We start from the raw sequence: 26,398 nt of genomic DNA, 5'->3' as shown, positions 1-26,398 counted from the left end.
CAAACTAGTTACAACGAAGCAAACTCATCATGAGGTTGCAACCAAAATGAATAACTAGGTGTATGTGCTTGTAATCAGCATTTGCTTCCACCAATTAGTTGGCTAACGTGTTGGAATGCTAGTGGAGCTCAAATTCCTTGCACTGCCATTTGCTATCTGATTAACTTTCAGTCTTATCTTCCACCGAATCCATAGATTTCAAATGTTTTCTTACAAGACTCGTTAAAGTATCTGATTTCCTCTTCTTCATTCCACCGGCCAGCTTATTCACATAGGCTATGTATCCTTCCACGTTAAATTTTCTTTTGCAACCTGCATAATTCATGTAGCGAATCTTTCCAAAGACCGGCCTCTCTTTCCAGCCCTGGAATAGAAGATATCCAACAAAAACACCATCAATATATTTCAGACATTAAACTGAGCACCAGAATCTTGACATAAGAAACTCAACAATGTTGGGGAGGTGGTGTATGGATCCTAGAAGTCCATAGCTTGATGAAATCAATGACAAATTAAACACTAAAAAAATAGTAGCAATGTTTCTGATCCAGAAAACATAAGCATATAATTATCGGAACACAGACCTGATCATGGAGGCCACATATGGACCACATGCAACCGACATAGCCATTTGGATCTCTCCCATCCAACTCATACTGTAAGTGGTGAGGCAAAAATAATAATAAAGCACAATATCAGTAGTAGATCTTGAACAAATAACTTGAATAGGAACGCATCTCAATATTTTTACAAAGAATCTATAAATAATTTGACGAAATAACTAGCTTCTATTTGACCAAAACATGAAAAAATGGAAAGTTACATTATCAGACACCATGGCCATCAATTTGAATTATCAAACTATTTGGGATGGACTATATCCCTCCATTGAACTCTATGCACAACTGCTGTCATCATCATCTTTGTCCCACCTATTTGGGATCAACTATATAAATCTTATCCTTTAAAAAAAAACCATACATGGTTACATGAATGTTTACCCCACTCTATGGACGACTATATCACTACTCACATTCAAATCCTTAATTACTTGTATTTGCATCAAGTAAAATTTTCTTTTATCTCCTTTATTTCCCACACTTCAAATTCCAATTCTAATTGGTTATCGTTGAAGTTTTATTACCATCTTAACTTAATTTTTTTTATTATTATTGTTAGAACTACAACTAATGAACTGGATAGTAGTTTCTTTTTTTACTTTTAACTTTTTTTTATTAAATTTCAAATTCCATCTGCATGGACTTGACATCTGTGTTCCAACATAAAGATAGAGATGGCATAGTTCTCTTAGCAATAATAGAAATAGTTCTTAACACAATTTGCATGTTAGTTATTTGGAAAGAATATTTGTAGGCCTCTTTGATATTACATGCTGATACAAGTTTTTACCCTACAGCAGAGTAGAAAGAACTGAATGATAGGATTAAGGAAGTGATTCCTGATGAGGCAACTGTTGTTAGACATATATAAAGATATGTAATTCATAGTTGGAAGCTCACATAGCTAAGGCAGGGATCATCTGCATAGCTAGCAATAACGAAGCCTACCAGTATGGCTGGTGATCATGTTCTATGAGAGAATTCTTTACCAGATCAAAAGAGATATATAACAGTAGTTCGAAGAATGTTTTCTTCAATCTTCCAATAGTGCAATATATGTGTATATGAGAGAAGTGGTGCAACCATTATATTTATTGAGACAGTCTGTTTTTCATTTTGATACTAGCTAAGCAGAACCAATATACCATCACAAAGAACTCCACTATGTTACAAGAAAACTCTATACCTTGTCATTTAAGTATATTGCTATTGACAATGCTTCCTCTGGTCCGTTTGTCCATTCAAGGATTTTCTTGGCCCAGTACATCCTGTTGATCACAATCACATTATTCCTATGGTAAGAGAAATCCCAACAAATTTCTAGAGGTTAAATGGGATTCTAAAGCTGAGCCTTAAATGTTAAAAGGATGCACAGACGATACTTGTTAGCAGATCGAAATTCTAAAGTTGCTGACATGATTTATAATAATATGAATGAAGATTTGTTGTTTAATGCTAGAGGGATACCAAACAAAGTGTAGCAAGATTGATGAAAAGGAAATCATAAATATGGGATAAGACTGATTAAAAAAAATTAAGCTTTTACCTCATGTATCCATGCATTTTTCCACAGTGAACCATCTCAAGTTGCGAGGCATTCCATAGCTGAAAGGTACGAACCAAATTAAGAGTTGCACAGGTATACATTATTTATTTAGAAAATTATTCAAATATCACTCATAAACCTACAGGATCAGCAGTTTTTGCTTTCTCTAGCTGCTCTCGCCTACAAAGAGTAAAGAAATTAAGCAACCAGGATGACAGTGGAGACTATTTGCAAATATAAAATGATTCAACAATCAAAAAGTAAAGATGGGCTAATGTAAAATTCTATGAATCACTTACGAATAAATATGCTCTCGTTTATCTTTAGCATGATCCATCAGGGTCTTGCGAGCCCACTCCCATGCACCTTGCAACGAATCATAATGAGGTTGGTAATAGCAAAAATTATCAGCCAACTCCCTCCTCACAATCAATTCCTCCAAGAATGCATCCACCGACTGTGCATCATTCATTCGCAACATGCATATCAGTTATTCTTCTATTAGTGACTTCCAAAGAGAGTTACAAATCCTACCATTAGTTGCATGAAGAAGAGTCTAAATTGTTGAACAACATGTAACTGCATTCCTTGCTAATTTGCAGCTAATATATTAACTATTAAAAAAAAAGATCCAACAAAATTTCTTTAACACGGTTGGACAATAATCTGTAATTACATGAATACAAAATAGTTAAACAATCACTTCCCGGAGACAAATTGTACAACAAGACAAGATTGCTCACTACTAGTCTACACTGCGTTTTATGACATAAAAGTTTTTTTTTTTAATGTAGCATTGCAGGAAAAAAATTGAAAAGGCACTCACCCTTCAAGCAAGTAGGCATACCTTGGGACAGGAATTCCGAAGCTTCCGAGCTTCAACAGCACACCGCTGAGCCGAGATATGGCCAAAGTGCAGGTAAGGCGAAAGCCCCGACAACGCCCTCGGCTTCACTGGATCATTACGATCGCTGTCGTAACTCTTCAACCTCTTTGTCAAGAAGCCGTCTTTACTTCCCATCAGCATCTCTGTCGCAGCTTCCTCCCCCGGCTCACACCAGTTGATCTCTGGCACTTCCCCTGTTTCTCTATGTGTCAAAAGGAGAATCGCAGATGTCAGCGAATTCATGCCAAGATTCGAATTTTGGGGTATTCTAAATATGTTAAATGGATTGATGAGTTAACTCAATGACTTCGTTGATCAGTTCATCCCATTCGATTTCAGGCGGTGCCTCCCCGGCCCACGGCACCGCAGGGACCGGAAGCTTGGGGAACTCGACGAGAAACTCCGGGAGGAGACGATGGATCTTGGAGCGGATCGTCTTGGCGCTGTATTCGAGTTTGTCGGAGGCGACCCAGATAGGGACCACGTTGTGGGCATCAACCTCGTGGAAGGCAACCTCAGCAGGGAGGCGCTCGCAGAGAGCGTCCTTCCAATCGCGGACGGGGCGCAGGGGTGAGAAATCGGCGACGAGGGTGGAGGCTCCGAGGCGGCGGAAGAGATCCGGGAGGACATCGGGCGCGTCGCCGCGGAGGAGGAAGAAGGGGAGGCCGAGGGCTGCAAGGCGGCGAGAGAGAGGGCGGAGAGCGCGGAGCATGAAGCCGAGCTGGCGGGCGTGGGCGCCGAGAAAACGGCGTGACAGGCAGAAGGCGACGGAGAGGGGGACGGCGGAGCGCGCGGCGAGATCAGCGGCGTGGAGGAGGGCCCAGTTGTCGGCGGCTCGCTGGTCGCGAAACATCCAGTAGACGACGGGGCCGGAAGGGGAGGAGGAGGAGGGGGAGCCTGGCCTAAGAAAGCGGACGCGGGCCGGGTGGACCGCGGCGGGTGCGGAGCTGGGTGCGACGACTGCGGCTGCCATTTGGGATCGAAGAACGGTGGTGTGTGGGCGTGAAGATGCTGGTCTAGAAGCCACGCCCTCCCCACACCTCCAGAGAAGAAACGAGCGGGAACTGGGGAGGGCTGTGACGGAGATGAAGCCACGTCTACGTGGTGGTTCGGAAGTGAGTGGAGGTGCTGGTCCAAAATGGTGCGGGCGACGCCGACGTGGGGTTGCATTTTACAGTTTAAGTTTTGTTTTTTTTTGGAGGAAAGAAGTAAAAACTACGGACAAATTTTCATAGTGGAACACTTACCGTTATTTACTTGACTTCGTACAAAGAATGGATTGTATATTTTTTTCCTATTATTACTTTTAAAAAATAAATATTATTTTTCTTTGAACAGATTTTAGGTGAATTTATAAATCCATAGAAGGATAATTTTTTTTTATCATTTTTGTTTTCGTCTAAATCGGATGGAAAACAATTCCCTCCTTCGAAACGTGCACAATTATTTCTCCACGACTAACCTCACGCGACCGTAATCGGTGGCTCTGAGCAACGTCCTCTTCCTTCCCAACAACCTCATGTTGGAGGCCGTTGCGCACGGCAGGGAGGAGGCGGCCTAGTGAGCCGATCGAGCGACCTCTGAGGTTGCTAGCAGTCAGAGATCGTCGAGCTCACGAACTTGTTGGCTAAGTTCTCAATTCCTTTGTCAAGTGTTACGTAAGAGATAATTAATGGAGAAGGTTGCCGCAGGAGGCTAAAGAGGGTAGTCGAGATCCATCGACCGTCATGCAAACTCCGGCATTGCAAGTCTATAAGTTGGTCGAACAACTACAAGTGGATAAGTTGATGCCTTCATAGCAGATGGCAAGAGAAGGGCATGATCAGGGAAGGTCACAATCGCTTTTTGGCGCCCCGAACTCATTTCCCAAGATAGTCGACAAATTTGGGGAGGCATGTTATAGATGAAAAACTATTTTATTATGGAATCAATAAATGGTTGGTTTTATATAGGCCTTATAATGAGATAGAATTTCGAAAAACAATCTATGTTATACTAATAACATGGCAAAAGTAAGACTAAATCATAATTAATAGGACTGATTATAGTTGACAATTTCAACTATTATTCCAATAATTCCTCCCTTAAACTTGTAGTAATGCTTTCAGTTTAGTCCCGGTACCACATATACACCCATTAGCTCACGTAGCTTCAAGAACACATCTAGCTTAAGTGGTTTTGTCATAATATCTAAAACTTGATCTTGTGTAACACAATGCTTTAGCTCAACAATTTCATTTCTGGTCAAATCATGTAAAAAATGAAACCTTACATCAATATGTTTGTTGCGTCCATGCACGATTGGATTCTTGGATAGCTTAATAGTAAAGTTGTTATCATATAACACAGTGATACACTTGCCTTGAGAATGACCAAGCTTCTCCAATACTCTCCTCATCCACACCCCTTGACAAGCACATGAGGCGGTTGCGACAAACTCTGCTTCAGTAATGGACAAAACAACTACGGACTATTTTTTTTTGAAAACCAAGACACAACCCCTCTACTGAGTAGAAACACATAACCAGAAGTGTTTTTCCTATCATTTGCATCTCCTATATAATCACTGTCTATATATGCTATTAACTCTCCATCACCCTCCTTTTGGTAGAAGACTCTCAAATCCACAATTCCTTTCAAATATCTAAGCACCCTTTTCGCTGCTTGCAAATGTAAGTTCGGTGGATTTGCCATGAATCTGCTAATAAGAGACACCACATACATTAAATCTGGTCTTATAGCAATTAGATACATAAGACTTCCAACTAATTGTTTGTACATGGTAGCATCCACTTTAGATCCTTCTTCATCCATCATAAGTTTAACACCAAGAACAATGGGATTCTTCACACTATTACTCTTTTCCATCCCAAACTTCTCCAAAACATCTTTTGCATACTTTCTTTGGCTGATATAAATGCCTTCAGGATTTTGTAACACCTCCACACCAAGAAAATATTTCATCTTTCCCAAATCAATCATATCAAATTCAAGTTTAATAGAATTCTTGAATTTAACAAATATACTCTCATTGTTGGTAAAAATTAGATCATCAACATATAAGCTAACAATCAAAATTTTACCTTCATCTCCTAATTTTGTGAATAATGTATGTTCATAGTTACATTTCTCAAAACCTTCTTTGACAAAATGTGATTTAATCCTACTATACCATGTACGAGGAGCTTGTTTAAGGATTTTGTACACCTCGTACTTTTCACCTTTCTTCTCATAACCCTATGGTTGTTCAATAAATACTGCTTCATTTAGCTCTCCATGCAAAAAAACACTTTTGACATCAAGCTAGTATAAAATCCCACTATTCCGTGTTGTTAGAGCAATTATCATTCGAATCGTATCCCACCTAACCACAGGTGCAAAAACCTCAGTATAATTTATGCCATGTTGTCGAGCATACCCTTTTGCCACCAACCGAGCCTTGCATTTGTCAATCTCACCATTTTCGTTGAGTTTAGTTTTGTAAACCCACTTTACTCCAATCTTTTTCATTCCTTGAGGCAAATATGTCAACTCCTGAATCTCATTTCTTTCAATTGCTTCTATCTCCAAATCCATTGTAGCTTTCCACTTGGAACTTTGAATAGCTTCTTCAAAGGTAGTTGGATCTGAGGTGGAGGTAAACAAGACTAAATTATTGTTACTTGACGTCTTCTTCAGAGAATTCTTCCCCACCCACATAATCTTCCATCTAGAATGATATTCTTCTCTGCCTTCTTTTTTATAAGGTTTCTTCAGATGTTGGAGAATTCTCTCCAGGTGACTTGCTTGCAGATAAATTGACCTCCCTTTCTCCTTTGGCTGCTACCTCCTCTTCAGATTTGTTTTCACTATGATCATGTGCATTTTCTACATTATTTTCTCCCCGTTCGAGGATATCAAGTCCCACTTCTTCATTACTTTGTCATCCTAGTGCTCATTTTCTTCAAAAATTATATCTTTGCTTACAATTATCGTCTTGGATGCTAGATCATATAGTCTATATGTCAGATTCTTTTCCCATCCCTAGCATCATGTACCAAAGACTCTTATCATCCAATTTTTTTCTCTTACTATATGATACATGAACATGACCAATGCATCCAAAAATCTGAAAGTATTCAACATTTGGTTTGACACTACTCCAAGCCTCTTCAGGAGTCATATTTTTACTGTCAATGTAGGACTTCTATTGAGTACATGCACTGCCTACGTTGCTGCTTCTGGCCAAAAAATCTTTAGAACTTGCTTTTCCGATAACATACTTTTAACTGTTGGTGCAAGATGCACTAAGATCTTGCCTGTTTGGATGTGTGGAAGTGAGCGAGAAGGCCTTGGTCGGTTAGGCTAGGCAATGGAAGTCCTAATCTGAAAGATTAGGCAAGGGAAGTCCTGGTGAGTGAAGCTGGGCAAGGGAAAGTCCTAGTTGTAGGCTAGGCAAAGGGAAGTCCTGATTTGGAGGATCAGGCATGAAGTCTTGGCAGAGTCAAAGTGCACCAGGCAGAAGTCTGGACTTGGTCAGGAGGACCAAGTTGCAGAAGGCTGGACTTGGTCAGGAGGACCAAGTTGCAGCGGAAAAATGGACTGATCAGGAGGATCAGTTGCATTTCAAGTCCTGGGGGGCAACGACAGAGCCGAGCACAAGTCCAACAAGTCTGGAGGACTTGGTTGGCATAAATTCTCCTGAGTGGAGTGGGTAAGGGCGCATTCCCAGAGTGGAACAGGAGGCGTCAGACTAACCTAGGATTTCGGTAGAAATCCGAAGTTAGACCCACAAGGTAAAGTTAGGTTGGCTTGGTTGTATGCATGCTTATTTTTCAGGAACCATAATGCAGGCTCAACTTCAAAAGGCCATAACTTTTGACTCGGGACTCAGAACGAGGCAAACTTGGATGCGTTGGAAGCCCTTTCAGAGATCTACAAAAAAGGTTTTTTGAGTCAACCCAGATTCGGGCTGGAGTCGACTCCAAGGGCTGGAGTCGACCCAGAAGCCCATTTGAGTCGACCCAGGCAAGGGATAACGTCCAGAATGAAGATTTATCCACCACATAAGCTGGAGTCGACTCAGGGCTTGCTGGAGTCGACTCAGGGGCAGTATAAAAGGAGGTGAACGCCCAGAAACGAGATCATTCAAGCCAGAAACCTCCCAAATCATTCTGTAGTGCTGTGAAACGCAAAAGAGGCCAGACGCTTGCAACCGGGGAAGATCCAGAAGGAGTGCGCGGCGCTCAGGACTTCCAGATCGGCAAAAAAGTGTTTGATTTTATTTATTAATTGTATTTACATTCAGTCTTTAATTTTTGTTTATTTACGGACTGTAAGACGGGTTTCTCCGCCTCCGAACACCGTTCGGAAAGGAGACCACTAGTGGACGGGCGCCTCCCGTGATTAGGCCTTGGACGTACTAACCCTGGGGGGTTAGGAACCAAGTAAAATCCGCGTGTCCTTGTGTTTTGGTTTTAATATCCGCTGCTTAGTATTTTGACAGAAAAACAAACAAATTCGAAAAAGCAATACGCGCTATTCACCCCCCCTCTAGCGCGTATTCCGATCCTACAAATAAAAACTCCTGTCTCTTTTTCAAGGAGGGATTTATAATTCTTGAAGATAGTAAAAGCTTCAGATTTTTTAGTAAGAAAATATATCCATGCTTTTCAACTAAAATCATCAATAAAACTTATAAAATACCTCTTACTATTGGAAGTAGGTGTAATGGGTCCATAGATGTCAGCATGTACCAACTATAATCTTTGTGATGCTCTCCATAAACTCTTCTTTGGAATTGCATTCCTATGTTGCTTTCCTACCATGCAATCAATGCAAATTTTGGATGATACCTTCAATTGTGGTAACCCTCTTACCATTTGCTTATTTTGCAATGTTCTTAGACCCTTGAAACATAGATGCCCATATCTGTAGTGCTAAAGGTGAGTATTGTCTTCAAGAGTTGTTTGGAAATTTAGAAATAGGTAGGAATTTTTGGTAGAATTCTTGTAGGTTGTATAAACATCTTGTTTGCAGATATTGTTGTTTGCATAATAAACCCTTTCCCTGGATAATAGATTTTGCATACTCCATGTTGTATCAAAATAGCTACACCCTTTTCTTACAATTGTCCAATACTTAACAAGTTATTTTTCAACTCAAGTATATAAAAAACATCAGTAATTACCTAAGTAACTCCAACAATTTGCAGCCTGATATTACCCTTTCCCAATGCAACCATTATGGAATTATTCCCGAGCTTCACATAAATTCAAAATTCTTTATCAAGATCTGAGAACCACTCCTTGTGTGCACACATATGATTAGAGCACCCTAAATCAAGAAATCAAACATCTTCTCCCCTTGCTCAATCAAGCTTGACATATGACATCAGCAACAATAATTCTTCTTTATCTTCTAGCTCTGTAAAATTCACTTCTTTCTCCCATTTAGGGCGCTCATACTAAAAGTGTCCCAATTGATGACACTTATAACACTCAATCATTGCTTTATTGAATGTTTGCCTCCCTCTCCTTGTACCTATTCCTTCGTCTCTCCCTTTCCTTGCATCACCACCAATCTTATTGTAGGTCACCTTTAATGCTTGCTCATCTCTTCCATGTCCATTCATCCTTAGCTCATGTGCCAATAAGCTGCTTTGCAACTCATCAAGACTTAAAGTGTCAAAGTTATTAGATTCTTCAATTGAGCATACAACATAATCAAATCTAGAGTCATTGATCATAAGATCTTTTCAATGATCACTATTTGCTGCATATTTTAACCATGAATCTCCATCTTGTTTGCGATAGTAAGCATTCGAGCGAAGTATGCATCAACACTCTCACCCTCTTGCATATGTAGAATCTCAAACTCCTTCCTAAGGGCTTGGAGTTGTGCCCTTTTGACTCTTGTGGAACTCTAGTACTTCTTCATGGAGTCCCAAATGTGTTTGTCAGTGTCTTTGTTAAGGATTGTTTCCATAATAGTTCGATCAATGGCTTAGAACAGATAATTCTTGACTTTCAAGTCTTTTAGCTTCTGGTCTGTAAATAATTTTTGTTGTGCTTCAGGTGTTGATTTTGGTAAAATTTTAGTCCCACATTGGGAGTTTAGAAAATAAGGAAGAGTCTTAAGGCTATAAAAAGACTCCTATCCTTATTTGTTTTGGCAAGAAATTTGTGAATCTGGATTGGTATTCTCTCCTATATTCAGGTTCTATTGTTCTCTCCTATTTTGTAATATTTTGTAATATTTCATAAATTAGTGAAATATTTGATAGTGTTTTGGAGGATTTAGGCATTATTTGCCGAACCTCATTAAATATTTGGTGTTCTTGTATTTGCTTAGTTAATAGCTATTGTTGAGTATAATTATTTAATAATTATACTTTTGGTGGAAATTATTGTGATTTCCACAACAATTGGTATCAGAGCCGAGTTTATTTTGAGTATGCTCTGTGGTTTCAACTTAGGCTGATCTACCACATCAGAAAGAAATTTTCAGGGCTTATTGGCATTCCGTTTTGTCTGCTATTAACTAGAATTTATAGAAGAAATGACATCGACAAGAACAGTTTCTTCGTCTTCAATCTTGGCTAGAAATGCAGTGTCTAATGCTAGATTTGCAGTAGAAATTTTTGATGGTACTGGTCATTTTGGTATGTGGCAAAGTGAGGTGCAAGATATTCTTTTTCAACAAGGTTTAGACATTGCTATTGAAGGAGAGAAACCAGATGATGTTGAAGAAAAAGAATGGAAGATGATCAATAGAATAGCATGTGGTACCATTCGATCGTGCCTTTCTAGAGAGCAGAAGTATGCATTTTCTAAAGAAACTTCTGCAAATAAATTATGGATGGCATTAGAAGAGAAATTTTTGAAGAAAAGTAGTCAGAACAAACTCTACATGAAAAAGAGATTGTTCCGATTTAACTATGTTTCGGGTACCACTATGAATGATCACATTACTAGTTTTAATCAACTGGTAACTGATTTGATGAATATGGACGTGACTTTTAATGATGAAGATTTGGCTCTGATGTTGATGGCATCACTTCCTGATGAGTTTGAGTATCTTGAAACTACTCTACTTCATGGGAAGGCTGATGTGTCTCTTAGTGAAGTAACTGCTGCCTTGTATAGTTATGAATTAAGAAAAAAAGAAAAACAAGGAAACACAACTATAGAAGCAGAAGCTCTTGTTGTAAGAGGTCGTTCGCAGAGTCAAAAGAAAGGATGGAGAGGAAGATCTAAGTCAAAGTCCAGATTGAGTAAAGATGAATGTGCTTATTGTCGAGAAAAAGGGCATTGGAAGAAAGATTGTCCCAAACTTAGAAACAAAAACAAATCTGAAAAGGGAAAGGGTGTTGCAGAGTCAAATGTAATTGAGTATGATGATGCAGATTCAGACCTCACAATTGCTGCTACACCATTAATTGACAATTCCAGCTCATGGTTGCTAGATTCAGCTTGTAGTCATCATATGTCTCCTAATCGAGAATGGTTTTCTGATTTTAAAGAGCTAAAAGGTGGAGTTGTCTACACAGCAAATAATTCTCCTCTTAACACATATGGAATTGGTTCAATTTGCTTGAGAAATCAGGATGGATCAATCAGAACCTTAACAGGTGTTCATTATGTACCGGATTTGATGAGAAATCTTATCTCTGTTGGAACCTTGGAATCTAAAGGTTTCGAAGTGAAGATGAAAGATGGGATTATGAAGATCATATCTGGTGCACTTGTGATAATGAAGGGAATTCGGAAAAGAAATAATGTGTATTATTTCTTAGGTAGTACAATTGTTGGGACAACAGCAGTAACAACTTCAACTGATGAACAAGAGTCAGAAGCAACCAAGTTATGGCATATGCGTTTGGGGCATGCTGGAGAAAAGTCCTTGAAATTGCTGATAGATCAAGGTTTATTGAAAGGAGCACAGGCTTGCAAATTGGATTTTTGTGAGCATTGCATCAAAGGGAAGAAAACAAGCGTAAAATTTGATATGCCTGTGGCCTAGCCACCCGAGGTCCATTCACCGTCTTCGCTGAACCAGCTGGTCTCTTCTTTTCCTGCCTTTCGGCGTAGAAGCAGACAGGGATTAAAATGTTGAGCCGAGCCGGGCGGCACGCCCGAGATTTACCGTTCCGCGCTGGAACCGGCACCGGCACTCGACCGGCACAGCACACAACTGGCGTGCGTCGGGTTGCAGCGACAGAGAGCCGCTCGCGTGCGTCGGGTTGCAGCGTCGAAGGATTCGACGATCACGAGCGAGAGGAATCGATTCCTTCTGTCGATCACGCGCGAGAAGGAATCGATTCCTTCTATTGTGATGATCACGGGAGGAGATTTACGAGCAAGATTGACGGAGAAATACCTATTTAAATGACGAAGATCAGAAGCCGGAAGCAGCAGCGCAGCGAGGCGACGAGGCGATGAGGCGACGAGGCGGCGAGGCGACGAGGCGGCGAGGCGGTGGCAGAGGCTCGGCAGGCGGCAGAAGTTCAGGTTTTCTTATGGAAATGCTGGGGTGAAATCTCCAAGGTCTTGGCCCTGAGGTAAGGGTTATTTCTACCTTATTAAGATTCTGTTTTCCTAGAACCAAGATAAGTCGAATAGCTTTTCATGTACTCTGAACTGGTAAAATATGATGCGACATTATTTGAAAAGATTTGTAATCCCTGAAGAAAAATGAGCCGATTCCTTGATTGGAGTTGGAGAGCCGGAGTGGACGTTGCTTAAGGTCGCCGAGAAGCCCAGGAGGGGCGTTAAGACCATGTCAGCCCAGGAGAGCTCTTAGTATCCTCCTAAAGATTTGGCACCACGTGAAGTACTTGGGGATTACATACTTGGATAATAATTGAAGCATTAGAAGGTTACCATAAGGAGTAACGGGTAGCTAGTAAGACGTAATTGGTATAGGACATAATCTTGTAAGGAAAAGAAATAACTTGAACCAAAGGTGAGCCTGGACCTATCTTCTAAATTCCTGATAAAACCCCTTTCTGTGTTTATGAACAAAGACCTTGCTGAGTTTGAAAAACAATTCAACATCTGGAGAAATTCATGGAACAATTATAAGGATCTAGATTATCTTAATCTAGAAACTTCTTCTAAAGAAAGTATTGCTCATAATCTTCTGGTCACATCTTATAGGGTAGATTTGGGAAACAAAGCACTTTTTGCTCTACTAAAACAAAATTGCTGGCATACTTTGCAACTTAGAGACAAGCTGCAGGAACAAGAGTTACAGATTCAAGGTGTAAAAGAGCTACTAAGTATTGCAAAATCACAAAAGCAGTCTCTTGATCAGGTGATTCAAGGGCAAGCAGACCTGAAGAAAGAAGTTCAGCTACTGAAGGCTGAATATTTGAAGAAAAGACCTCTTGAGAAGCTAAACACTGAAGAGCTTGTAGCAAAAGTAAGTGAGCAACTAAAGCCTATAAGGGAGCAATCTGATACCCTAACAGAAAAGGTGGAAAAGCTTGAAGTGCTAATTCAACACTTAAAGAGTTCCTTGTTTGGATGAACTTAGAAGAAGAAGTGTCATCTGCTACAAAATTCAATTGGCCTACACCAGGAGTTCTTTTCACCGAAAAACCGGAACCTCAGGTATCATTACCAACAGTTACAAGGCAGCTTAACTCTATTCTATATACTGTGTTACAGTTAAGAGCAGAAGTAGACTCTTTGAGAAGGGAGCTGCGGGAAGCCAGAAAACCCCCGGAAGGACTGGAAGCAGTAGTAAGAAAGCTTGACAACCTACACCTAACACCAGCCGGTGAGAAATACAAGCAAGAGAGGGGAAAGATCAAAGTTTATCAAGACCCTTTCGAAATTTTAAAGCAGATATCAAAGTAAAATGGCTCTAAGAACAACTGATGGAGATGGAACTATGACCATCAATGAATCTGGTACACCTCTTGTAGAAGACCAAATAAGAAGCTACAGGCGAATGGCTCATGCCAGATATGAAGCTCAAAGGCTAGGCAGAACAATCAACAACATTGGGCGAATGATAATGGGGGTACAGCCCAGAGAGCATACCCTAGCACTCCTGATGAGCCCTGAAGCCGAGCTACAAAGATCCATGCAAGAACGAGCCCGAACCGTCCCAGCTGAAGTTCTGTACATGACCCGACGTGACACAATACATCATCGGGTATATATGTTCCGCTCTGAGGAACGCATGTTGGTAACCGGCACAAACCAACAAGATCGAAGTTTCATCACTGAAGATTCCTATGAAAGGCTTACCCAGGCCGGACTGGAATTCATACACCTGGGAGTACTCCAGGTACGGTTTCAAGTCTTGCATAGACGCTTTACTGGAAACATGGCATTATGTGTTTTCAGGGATACCCGTTGGGGTTCAGATGAAAGAGGAATTATTGCAGCCTTGGAAGTGGACTTATCTGAAGGTACACAGCTGGTCTATATTATGCCTGATATTATGATGACTATTAAAGACTTCTTTAGGCATATTCAATTATCAATTATGACCCGCGGATATGACTCATGGGAGAATGCAGAGGCCAACCTATTGATTACTAGAAGTATTACTTCCAGGTTATCTAATACTCCCAATGTCGGTTTTGCTTTTAAAATTAACAAAGTTGCAGAGTATCTGCAATCAAAGGGAGTTAAGGCGATCAATGCAACTAAGTGTTCCACCAAACGATTCCAATCTCAGCTGTGGAATCTGCAACCCTCATCCATCACAGTACCAGTACTACCTTCATCCATGACTGTCACTACCAACTATGATGGCAGTATGTCATTGCGCTTTGGTGATTATACAACAGCCTCATCAAGCAGACCACCAAGCTACAATACTAATGATGATGAAACAGCAGACGAAACATACATGGTTAATTTACTCATAGTTGAGGAACAGGAACCCCGTTGGGATACACTGGGAGAACCAAGCGGGCGATATGACTATCTGGTTCATTATGATGCCCCGGTATATGATGCAGCATTCATCCCTGCTACCAGACCTATGTGGGATGAGGACGATGACTTTGCGGGCTTTACTCCACAAACCGAACACGCTATACCTCATCAGGTCAATATTCTCACCATCTCTGATGATGTTTCTGATGATTATCCCCTTGCAGAAAATAGCCATTTTCTGGAAGACATGGTGGGAAGGGAAAGGGAATTATCTGAGTCTGAGTCTGACTCCGAATCTGATGTTATTTCGGAGGATGTTATTTCGGATTCATAACAAATCTTCAAATCAGCGATTATGAAGCAGAATCTGAACCAGAAAATAGTTCTTATGAGGTAAACAATTTTGATGATGATTATCCAGAACTAATTAGCACTGAGAAAGTTGTAGCTGCAGCAGAGCAAGTCTTGTCAACGAATGAGTCAGCCATCAGCAACTATAGACCACCCGCAGATACTGAGATGGATATACCAGCATATGCACCTGCGGTGACAGCCACTGGGTGGATGGGAAGTGATAACATTCCTCTTCCCCCCACAACCAGACCACGAAGATGGAATAACAGCTCGGAGTTATACCAGTTGCCAGCAGCAAATGCAGGTAGAGGGTCTATTTTTGTTATGCCTGAAGATTTTAACTCCAAAGTCTTTGACAGATGGGAAAGTTCAGTGCTGCTACACTTGGCTGACAAAGCATTTGAAAATCCTGAAGACAAGATGTTGTATATTGAAAATCTTCTAGGAGAATCTGAAAAGAAGATATTTGTGACCTGGCGTATGAAGTATACCAATGAATATGAGCAGATGAAGTCACAAGCCTTGGGGGCAAACGGGACTCAAAATATTCTTAACAAGATCAGGATAATGTTTTTCCTGGAAAATCCCCAGATGGGCACAACTAATGAACAAGAAGCAGCCTACAAAACCCTGAAGTCACTGGTATGTACTGATATGACTGACATTGCAGTACATAGATACACTGTTGATTATTACCATCTTGCTTCAAAATCTGGAAGAATGTGGCATTCAGATGAATTGTCCACAGAATTCTTTACCAAGTTACCCAGGCCTTTGGGTGACAGGATTGAAAAGGCATTCAAAGCCAAATACCCTACAAACACTGTTGGTGTTCCTGGCAGAATAATTTTTACTCGAAATTATATTAATGAAATGTGTCAAGAAGCACACTTCCAGAGCCGGATGAAAAGAATGAACATGTGTGGGAGAACACCTGTTCATGGGGTATATAGAGGAGAGGGCAAGAAGTTTGGGGCAAGAAAAACTACTTCATATAAAGGGAAGCCACACTCTTCACATGTTAGAATAGCCAAACAAAAACACCTCAACTTAAGAAAGAAAAATTGTAGATGCTATGCCTGTGGTGAAGAAGGCCATTATGCATCAGAGTGTAAGAACCCAAGGAAACTGATGCACCGGGTTTCAGTTTTAGAATCATTAAATCTGGAAAAAGGCTATGATATTGTATCTGTTGGTCTTAATGAATCTGATCTTTCAGATATTTATTCTATATCAGAAGGAGAAGACATTTGCCTCACAGCTCAGGAGGAAATTGATGTTATGATGTTGCAAGATGAAGGAGCACATAAGCTTTATGTAAGGAGAATTCATGAAGATGCAAAGCTTCCTGTCAGAAAGACCAAAGGAGCAGCTGGCTATGATCTGTATGCAATAGAAAATCTAGAGATACTTCCCAGTACTCAGGCCACGGTGAGAACAGGTATCTGTGTTCAATTACCTGAAGGAACCTATGGGAGACTAGCAATTAGATCAAGTATGGCATTGAAAGGCCTTATTCTTAATGCCGGAGTTATTGACGAAGATTACCGAGGAGAGGTCAAAGTATTAATAGCAAATATTTCTGAAGAAGTCTTTATAATTAACTGCCATGACAGGATATCTCAATTAATAATTGAGAAGATTGCCACCCCGGACGTATATGAGGTAGGAGAGCTGGAGGAAACTGGAAGAGGAGGCCAGGGTTTTGGCTCTACATCCGTTATGAAGGAGTCTGTAGGAGAAAATCAGGAGCATCAGGAGCCTACAGCACCAGTACCCTTTCAAGAATTCATTGACAGGTACCTGATGACCTCAGAAAATGTCTCAATACCATCGTATCTTGAAGGGTTTGCAGATCAGTTGGAGGAACTAAAAATACAAGGCAAACGAAAACACAGGACAGCATGTGACTTAATTGTTGAATCTACTATGTTTAGAAAGGTGTCTTCTAAATAATTATTGAATAACCCAAACAAAGGTAAGCCTGATCTGTCTTTATTACCAAAACCTTGTGGAGTTTATGAAGGTAATAAATTTGTTCTTGGCGTAGCTAATATAGAAATTGTTGATCTTGACTCTACTTCTATATTTCACACAACCTCCTGGTAGATGAAGAAGGCACTATTTGCCTTGGTAAACAAAATTGCTTGCATCTTTGAATCCAAACTTCAGCAATATGAATCAAAAGCTGCAAAAGATCTAAAAATTGTCAAAGAGCAAAAACAGACACTTGACCTGGTGCTAAAAACCAAGGCGAAATCTGCTCAGCTATGAAGGCTGAATATGGGAGACCGCTTTCTAATTCCAACGTTGAAGATGTTCCTTGTCAAAATTAGCAGCAACCAAGATTCAAAACAGGAAAAATCCTGAAGAGCTTACAAAGAAGGTGGAAAAGAAGAGCTAATCCATCATTTAAAGAATCTCTTTTGGATGAACATAGAAGAAGAGACAACAGAAAAACAAAGCAATTGGTTACATCTGGTGTTCTGTTTACCAAAAAACCTGAGCCACTGGTAACGCTACCTACTATAACCAGACAACTCAATTCTATTTTATATTCTGTGATCCAGTTAAGAGCTGAGGTAGCAGCCTTGAAGAAAGAACTAGCTGAAGCACAGAAGCCAACACAGCCAGATTTAAATTCAGTAATCAATCGGCTTGACAACCTGCATCTGACAAAGAAAGGAGAAGACTTCCAACAGAAGAAGGGTACCATTAAAGTTTATCAAAACCCTTTTGATATTTTGAAAAAGATTACAGGTTAAATGGCCTTAAGAAGCGAAATCTTCCCTCCATCAACAAAGGCGAAGGTACTATTGTTACACACGAACCTGGTACACCCTTAGTGGAAGACCAGATACGTGACTACCGGCGCATGGCGCATGCACGGTATGAAGCACAACGCCTGGGAAGATCAATAGGCAACATAGGACGCATGATATTAGGAGTACAACCTAGGGAACATACACTTGCTCTCCTAATGAACCCTGAAACAGAATTACAGAGGTCCATGCAACAAAGGGCCAAGAACTGTACCTGCTGAAGGTACTCTCAGACGCGGCGTGATACAATACATCACCGCGTGTATATGTTCTCGTTCTGAGGAACGTATGTTGGTAACAGGCTTAAACCAACAGGATAGAAGCTTTATCACAGAAGACTCCTATGACAGACTGAGCCAAGCTGGGTTTGAATTTATACACCTGGGTGTTCTCCAGGTACGATTCCAAATTCTACATAGGCGCTTTACTGGTAACTTGGCGCTCTGTGTTTTCAGGGATACCCGCTGGGGTACCGACGAAAGAGGGATTATTGCGGCCCTAGAAGTAGATTTATCAGAAGGCAACCAACTGGTATACATTATGCCTGATATCATGATGACCATCAAAGATTTCTTCAGACACATTCAACTGTCTGTTAGAACCCGAGGATATGATTCCTGGGAAGGAGCTGAGGCGAACCTATTAATCACAAGAAGTATCACTGCTCGGCTGTCAAATACGTCGAATATAGGCTTTGCCTTCAAGATTGAGAAAGTTGCAGAATACCTCCGGTCTAAGGGGGTCAGAGCTATTGATGCAACCAAATACTCAACCAAGAAATTCCAGTCTCAATTATGGAATTTAAAACCGTCCTCAGTAACGGTACCGGTAACACCCTCATCTATGATAACTACTGCTAACTATGATGGAAGCGTTTCTTTGCGCTTTGGTGATTATGCAGCAGCATCATCCAGCAAAGCTCCAACCTATAACAAGGATGATGATGAGGACGATGAGGAAGTACACATGGTCAATCTAATTATTCTAGATAAACCAGAACCAGAACCTGTTCACATCTGGGACACATTGGGTGAATCCAGTGGACGCTTTGACTTCAATGTTATTACTATTTCTGATGATTATCCGGCTCTTGCAGCTGTAGACAATCTCAATTGTCTAGGAAACATGGTGGAAAGAACAGTCAGACTTAGATGATATTATTTCTGAGTTCATGACAAATCTCCAAATTAGTGACTATGAGGCAGAATCAGAGCCAGATTAAGAACAAAGTCACTATGAGGTAAATAATTTTGATGATGTTGGGTTGCAAGGGTGCAAACATAATTGACATCTAAAGCAATGGAAAAGATCATGAGTTTAAAAAGATGGAAAGTATCTCCATTGGTATGAGACATTTTGGAGAGAATCCAAGAACAAAGTCATGAGGGTTTAGACCCAAAGTGGACAATATCATATCATTATGGAGATATTTTGAATTCATCGATACTTACAAGTGGTATCAGAGCGAGACCGCTCTTTACCGGACTAACCACCGGAAGAGTCATGATCCAGATCTAACCATGTGGGTTGAACCTTAAACAAAGGAAATGAGCGCTCCCATATCTGAATTAAGAGGACCAGACACTAGGTGAGAAGTCCTAGTAGGTCAGGTAACCGAGGGCAAAAAAGAGTCCTAGTTGCGGCTAGGTGGAAGTCTATAGGTCGGATGGACCGAGGGGTAAAAAGTCCTGGTGGGTCGAGGATTCAGACATCAAAAATGACGTTGAGGGGGGCCTATGGTCCTTTGTTTGAGGGGGGATTGTTGGGTTTGCAAGGGTGCAAACATAGTCCCACATCTAAAGCACATGGGAAAGATCATGGGTTTAAAAGGATGGAAAGTATCTCCATTGGTATGAGGCCTTTTGGGGAGAGCCAAAGAACAAAGTCATAAGGGCTTAGGCCCAAAGTAGACAATATCATACCATTGTGGAGATATTTTGAATTCATCGGTACTTACAAGTGGTACAAGCGATTTGATAAGTTTATGATAGGGCAAAAGTACACGAGAAGCAAATATAATTATTGTGTATATTTTTGTAAGCTACAAGACGAATCCTATATCTATCTTCTTCTTTATGTTGATGATATGTTTATTGCAGCCAAGAGTCAAACAGAAATACATAAATTAAAAAGCCAATTAAACAAGGAGTTTGAGATGAATGATCTTGATGAAGCAAAAAGGATTCTCGGCATGGAAATATCAAGAGATAGAAAATCAGGGAGGTTTTGTTTATCTCTCAGAAAGAATATTTGAGGAATGTACTAAAACATTTTGGTATGAATGAAAAATCAAAACCAGTTAGTACCTCACTTGCTTCTCATTTCAAGTTTACTGCATCCATGTCACCAAAGAATGATGCAAAACGGGAATATATGTCAAAATTACCGTATGCAAATGTTGTTGGTAGTTTGATGTATACAATGGTGTGTACTAGGCTCAATATTTCACAAGCAGTTGGAGTTGTAAGCAGGTATATGCATGATCCTAGAAAAGAGCATTGGCAAGTTGTGAAATGGATTCTACGATATATTTTGAATACCGTAGATTTTGATTTGGTATTTCAACAGGACAAACAAGATGGTCAGTGTGTAGTTGGATATTGTGATTCTGATTATGCAAGTGATTTGGACAAGTGTCGATCAACTACTGGTTATGTGTTCTCTTTTGCAAAGGCATCAGTCAGTTGGAAGTCTACCTTACAGTCAACAGTTGCTTTATCTACGACAGAGGTAGAATATATGATACTTACAGAGGCTGTGAAGGAGGCAATTTGGCTTCAAGGGTTGCTATGTGAATTGGGAATGAAGCAGAAGCATATCAAAGTGCATTGTGATAGTCAAAGTGTTATTCATTTAGCAAAGAACCAGGTTTATCATACAAGGACGAAGCACACATTGATGTTCGATATCATTTTATACATGAGATTCTAGAAGAAGGCAGAATCATAATTCTGAAGATTCAAACCGCTGAAAATCCTGCTAACATGATGACAAAAGTGATAACTGCGATCAAGTTTAAACATTGTTTAGACTTGATCAATATTGTTGAAAATTGATTTTATAAGAGAATCATATGAAATTTTACTAAGGTGGAGATTTGTTGATTTTGGTAAAATTATAATCCCACATTGGAAGTTTAGAAAATATGGAAGAGTCTTAAGGCTATAAAAAGACTCCTATCCTTATTTGTTTTGGCAACAAGTTTTGTGAATCTGGATTAGTATTTTTTCCTATATTCAAGTTCTATTGTTCTCTCCTACTTTGTAGATTTAGGCATTATTTGCCGAACCTCATTAAATCTTTGGTGTTCTTGTATATGTTTAGTTAATAGCAATTGTTGGGTATAATTGTGTAAATAATTAAATAATTATACTTTTGGTGGAAATTATTGTGACTTCCACGACAAGAGAAACAAACATTGTGAGTGGTGAACCAGCGAGAAGATTTGGCCAAAGAAGAGGGGTGTTGGTAGGGTGATTGAACGATTGCCAGAGGGTGGCGTTAGCAGCATCGAGGAGGAGGAGGTTGTTGGAATCAAGGAGGCGGAGGGCGTGCATTGAGGAGAGGGCTCGGGTGGTTCGTACGACAGTGTTGTCAAGGAGAGCGATGGAGAGGCTATGGCTGGAGAGGGTGACGACACCGCCAGAGAGGATGGAGGCATTACAGTTGGCCGACCAAATAATGTTGTCGATGGAGGAGTGGAGGATGGAGAGGTGGAAGCTAGAGTTCTGCGTGCTGGGATCGACGAAGGTGAGGAGAAGACAGCGGCGATTAAGTTGAGAAAGACGTCCTATGATTCTCTTTTATTTGTATTTTCTTATCTACCTTTTTCCCTCCTTTGTTGAGTTTTTTCTTTTATTTATGTCTCCTGATTCTTTTATCGTTCCTTTCTTTTACCCTTTCGTATGGATTTTTTTCCCACTATCAATTCATTTCCTTTCCCTTTCCATCTTGTGAAGTAAACATAATATTAGTTTTAATAATTTTAGTATTAGTAGATTTCGTTTTAACCCTCAGATGTTTCCTGGCTTCAAATATGCCCTCTGTAGATTTATTTTTATAATTTTACCCTCTACTTCATTGTGGAAATGCTCTCTATAATTTCATTGTTACCATTTTACGTCCTTCCTTATATTCCTATAAGTTTTATTGTTTATCTTCTTTGGCGTTGATAGTAACAATGGTGAATGATGCTGTGAAAAGCCACCGCTTATGTTGGATGCTGAAGTGGCCAGTGACTGTGCAAAGATCGAACGATACGGAGGTTGTCAGGATGGGAATGGTTCCTCCACAACCGGAAGTGTCTTGTTTGCACACAATAACAAAAGTGTCAATAGGCACTAGAGTTGTTCAACAAACCCCCTCTTTCGTAAAAGTCACACAACGATGAATGTAGAAAGAATGCAAAAACAAAACACTAACGAGAGAGATTCTTCCCCTTTTTTCTAACGGATATGTTTCAATATGACTTGGGATGACATGGTAAGTGTGAGGTCATATCTAAGTTAGTATCTGTAATTACAAATGATCATGCCCAAATATGATTTGACATATAGTAGGTGCAAGGACAAATGACACGGAGTTATAACCTGTACGAGATGGGAGGTCACATCTAGGAGATGCCACATTGATAATCGTCAAGAGCTTAGGAACTTGGGAGCTTGGATAGCTCAAGAACTCAAGACCTCAGGCAGCTTGGGCTAGAGAGCTCGAATTAGAGAACTCAAGAGCTTGAAAACTTAACTTAGGAGCTCGGGCAATTCAGACTAGAGAATTTGGGAACTCAGGATCTTGAGCAAGAGAGCTCGGATTGAAGAGTTATGCCATGTTTACTTGGGAGGGCGGAAAGTAAATCAGAGGAAAACTTTCCTCAGTATGTATCCGTCCATCGTTTACTTTTATAAATTTTTAAGAAAAGATGAAAATTTTATCCATCAGCGGATCATTTTCTCCTCAAAATCTGGCACCCTGAAATCGGGCGGAACGCGACGGACGGATCGAAAAATAAAAATAAAAATTCTCTCCGCCTTTCGCACAGCGCACCCGATTCTTCTCTTCTTCTCCTTCTCCTCTGCCGCCGGCGCATCCGATTCTTCTCCTCCTCTACCGCCGGCGCACCCGATTTTTCTCTTCTTCTCCTCTGCCGCCGGCGCACCCGATTCTTCTCCTCCTCTGCCGCCTGCGCACCCGATTCTTCTCTTCTTCTCCTCTGCCGCCGGCGCACCCTCACCAGAGCGCTCGCTGTCCCTGCTCACCGTCCGCCTGCTGCCGGCACAGGAACAAATGTCGACCTAGGCTCCCTCGTAGCCCCTTCTCGATAGAGTTCTAGTGGCGAAACAGCTTCACTCGAAGAAGGAAAAGCAGATCGAGTAAGTCCTTTCTTTCTGTTGGGTTTTATTTGTGAGTCGATGTAGCATTTATTTAGCATTTCAAGACGAGCAATCTGGCTGTCTTTACACGGTATTTAGCTTCTTCATGGCATCTGAGAATAGAAAGATGCTTGGGATTCTTTCATTTGTTCTGCATGTTTTGCAGTTTCGAGCTCTCATTTGGGAAAGAGTCGCTGCACAAGAAGATGACAGACAATGCGACTGCAGATGAGGAACCAGAAGATGCACAGGAAAAGGATGAAGAAGAAGATATGGAGATCGATCGATGCTCAATACATGTCTGAAGTCGGAGACCTTGAGGTCGTACTCCATGACGAAGTAGATCTCGGTCGGTGCTGCGCGAGTGCTGAGCTCCAGCGCCCGTTGATGGTGGCGGGTGTGAGGTCTCTGCGGAACGCTATTCCTTCCTCCGTTTACTCTGCGGGTGCTGAGATTTCCTTTCTCCTCCCTAGGGATTTATTTTCTCTAGGGATTCCTTTCTTTTCTTCATCCGTTGTATGAAGTAAACAGAGCCTTAGGAATGGCTCAGCTTAGAATGACTCAATTTGAACTAGCTCAGCTCAGAATGTTTCCAACTTAGACTAACAACTTTAAATGACTCAACTTAAACCACCTCAACTGAAGATGTCGGTCTATAAATGTTGATGTACTGATCCATTTCATCTCACAAAGTTGGAACCTTGAGTGAAAGATGTGGTGTCAACGTTAAGAAGCCACATAGACCTGATGTCAAAAACCCAGAAGACTATCAAAATATCAAAAATATTTATAAAATGTCAACTTGTCTTGTTTAAGATTTAAATTTCGTTGTCTTATTGATAGCTCTGGGTTTTCGAGACATATATTTATATTTTTTCATGAACTTATTTGGCACATTTTAAGGTAAAAACACATGTTTTAAGGTGATACAATTATGATGTGTCTCACAGAGATCGCCCTAGGTAGGACTGTAGATATACTCGAGTAGGTCTATGTCAGACAATCGAAGACGTGATCAGAGAGCATGATCAAGACAGAGTCAAGTGTTATGGCTTGGGAACATCTCTGTTCGAGAACACCTTGAAAAGACAACAAGACAGAGTCGAGTGTTGCGGCTCGAGAACGTCTCCACTCGGGAACATCCTCAGAAAGACACCAAGGCAGAGTTGAGTGTTATGGCTTGGGAATACCCTCACTCAGGAACATCTCTGGAAAGACACCAAAGCAGAGTCGAGTGTTGCGGCTTGGGAAACACTCCCACTCGGGAACATCCCTAAAAACACCACCAAGGTAAAGTCAAGTCCCTGGAAAGACACCAAGACAGCGTGAAAGCAACTTGGGAACATCATCCTCGGAAAAACATCAAGGTAGAGTCAAGTGTTGCTGCTCGAAAACATCTCTGAAAAGACATTGTGAATAACCTACTCGGGTGAAGAAGTTGCAGTCGATTGGCTCAGGTATTTTACCGCTTTAGAAAATGTTTGCTCGGGTACCTCCTTGGGAAAGCTAACTGAGCCTATTACTCTATCTTTTCATGACTAGTTAACTATATAGGAGCATCCCCGCTCAGGAACATCCTCAATACGTCGTTCGAAATATGAGAACATCTCCGCTCGAGAATATCTCTCCTGAATTTGACCCCCTCCGCTTATTGAGCCTAATCATTCTTGTTAATGATTCCTTATTTGTGATCTTGATAGAGGTGGCAAGGTCTTAAGCATGAACATAACAAGAGCTATCTAGAGGGAGATGACATTAGTTGACCAGTTGAACAGGGCCCCATGTGCAAGGAGGAGGAGGAGGAGGAGGTACAGATTGGGTACACATGATGTCATGTAAGGTGAGGAGAGGTCAACCTTAGATCCTCACTCGAATATGTCTTGTATGTCAAATGTTGACCTTGGCACGAGGTGATGGCACCCACACTTCTACCCTCGCATGAGACTGTCAGGTCTGTCCATGTGGAGGTTTGTCTCAATGGTATATAAGGGGCATTGGGCATCAAGAGAAGCTAACTTAGTCATTCGTTGTGAGTAGTCTGAATCAAGACAGTAATTGATTTGAGCAACTATTATTTTTCTTGTTGTTGCTTTTGCCAAAATCCTTCTTCCTAAGAAGGCACCCTTTCTCAACTCTATGCTAACTTAACCGTCAAAGGGATCACGCCAACCCATGTTGACTGATGTTGATTTGCAGACAAGAGACCCACTCGAGCACGGAAAGTCAGAAGCACTATCGGATTTGAACCCAAAAGAGGTGGTGCGACCAATAAAGGGAGAGAGGAGAGTTTAATTTAGATATTTCTAAAATATAAATATAAATTTCTGGCGTAAAAAACTAATTTTTAAAATCAGATAGTTCTAATTGAATTGCCTAAAATCTTTTTTTTTTATTTTTTAATTATTCAAGCTTCCAAAAACTTATATCTATGTTTGACATAATATTAGTATATAGGTATATTCAGTTTTAAGGACATCTTATTTGAGCCACTTCTAGTTCCTAAAAAAAGCGTCGTTAGGTAACATTATTCAATTTATACCTATAAAGTTTTTAAAGTTCAGAAAATCAAATGCACCCTCCTATTTTCGCAATCCGTGAGAATGCATGAACATGACCTATTTTCAAGGAGATCAAAAACTTCCTGACCAGTTCTATATACTGTTTACTTTTCCTTGTGTGTATTGATTCCTGAATCCTGATCAAGAGTCTTATTCAAACCATCGAAGTTTCAAGAACAGCTCAAAAAAGATACGTATGCAATCATACTAATTTTTTTATAATTTAAATATTTAATTTTTATGATCCATACTCTCTCTCTCTCCCTCTCCTTCCTTGTTGTCCCACGTTCACATTCAGCGGTACTCTCCTCTCTCCCGTTGGTCGAGCCAAGCAACAGGTCGTAAATGGTGTACCATTTACTCT

The 26,398-nt window shown here is 40.6% G+C and overlaps 1 protein-coding gene across 1 annotated transcript; it reads right to left on the bottom strand.

Moving 5' to 3' along the window:
- Window positions 1-17: 17 nt before the first annotated feature.
- Window positions 18-4,032, bottom strand: LOC141812612 (deoxyribodipyrimidine photo-lyase). The gene is made up of 8 exons (XM_074700626.1): window positions 3,352-4,032; window positions 3,014-3,254; window positions 2,466-2,623; window positions 2,310-2,346; window positions 2,167-2,225; window positions 1,807-1,888; window positions 585-656; window positions 18-364 (listed from the first exon to the last, which is right to left on the bottom strand). The coding sequence occupies exons 1-8, from the start codon at window positions 4,023-4,025 to the stop codon at window positions 161-163; spliced, it is 1,527 nt and encodes a 508-aa protein (XP_074556727.1). The 5' UTR covers window positions 4,026-4,032; the 3' UTR covers window positions 18-160.
- Window positions 4,033-26,398: the final 22,366 nt, after the last annotated feature.

The sequence above is a fragment of the Curcuma longa genome, chromosome 19 (assembly GCF_044706935.1).
Source record: "Curcuma longa cultivar G26 ecotype Majalengka, Jawa Barat chromosome 19, ITB_CL_G26_1.1, whole genome shotgun sequence".
NCBI lineage: Eukaryota > Viridiplantae > Streptophyta > Magnoliopsida > Zingiberales > Zingiberaceae > Curcuma > Curcuma longa.
This window is presented reverse-complemented; position numbering and strand designations above follow the sequence as displayed.

Bases quoted from the DNA above. Each gene is read 5' to 3' on its own strand.
- LOC141812612 (XM_074700626.1), bottom strand. From the start codon at position 4,025: ATGGCAGCCGCAGTCGTCGCACCCAGCTCCGCACCCGCCGCGGTCCAC. The intron at 2,624-3,013 runs GTATGCCTACTT...AATGATGCACAG, and splicing joins TTCGGAATTCCTGTCCCAAG to TCGGTGGATGCATTCTTGGA. The intron at 365-584 runs GTCTGTGTTCCG...CTTCTATTCCAG, and splicing joins TATGTGGCCTCCATGATCAG to GGCTGGAAAGAGAGGCCGGT.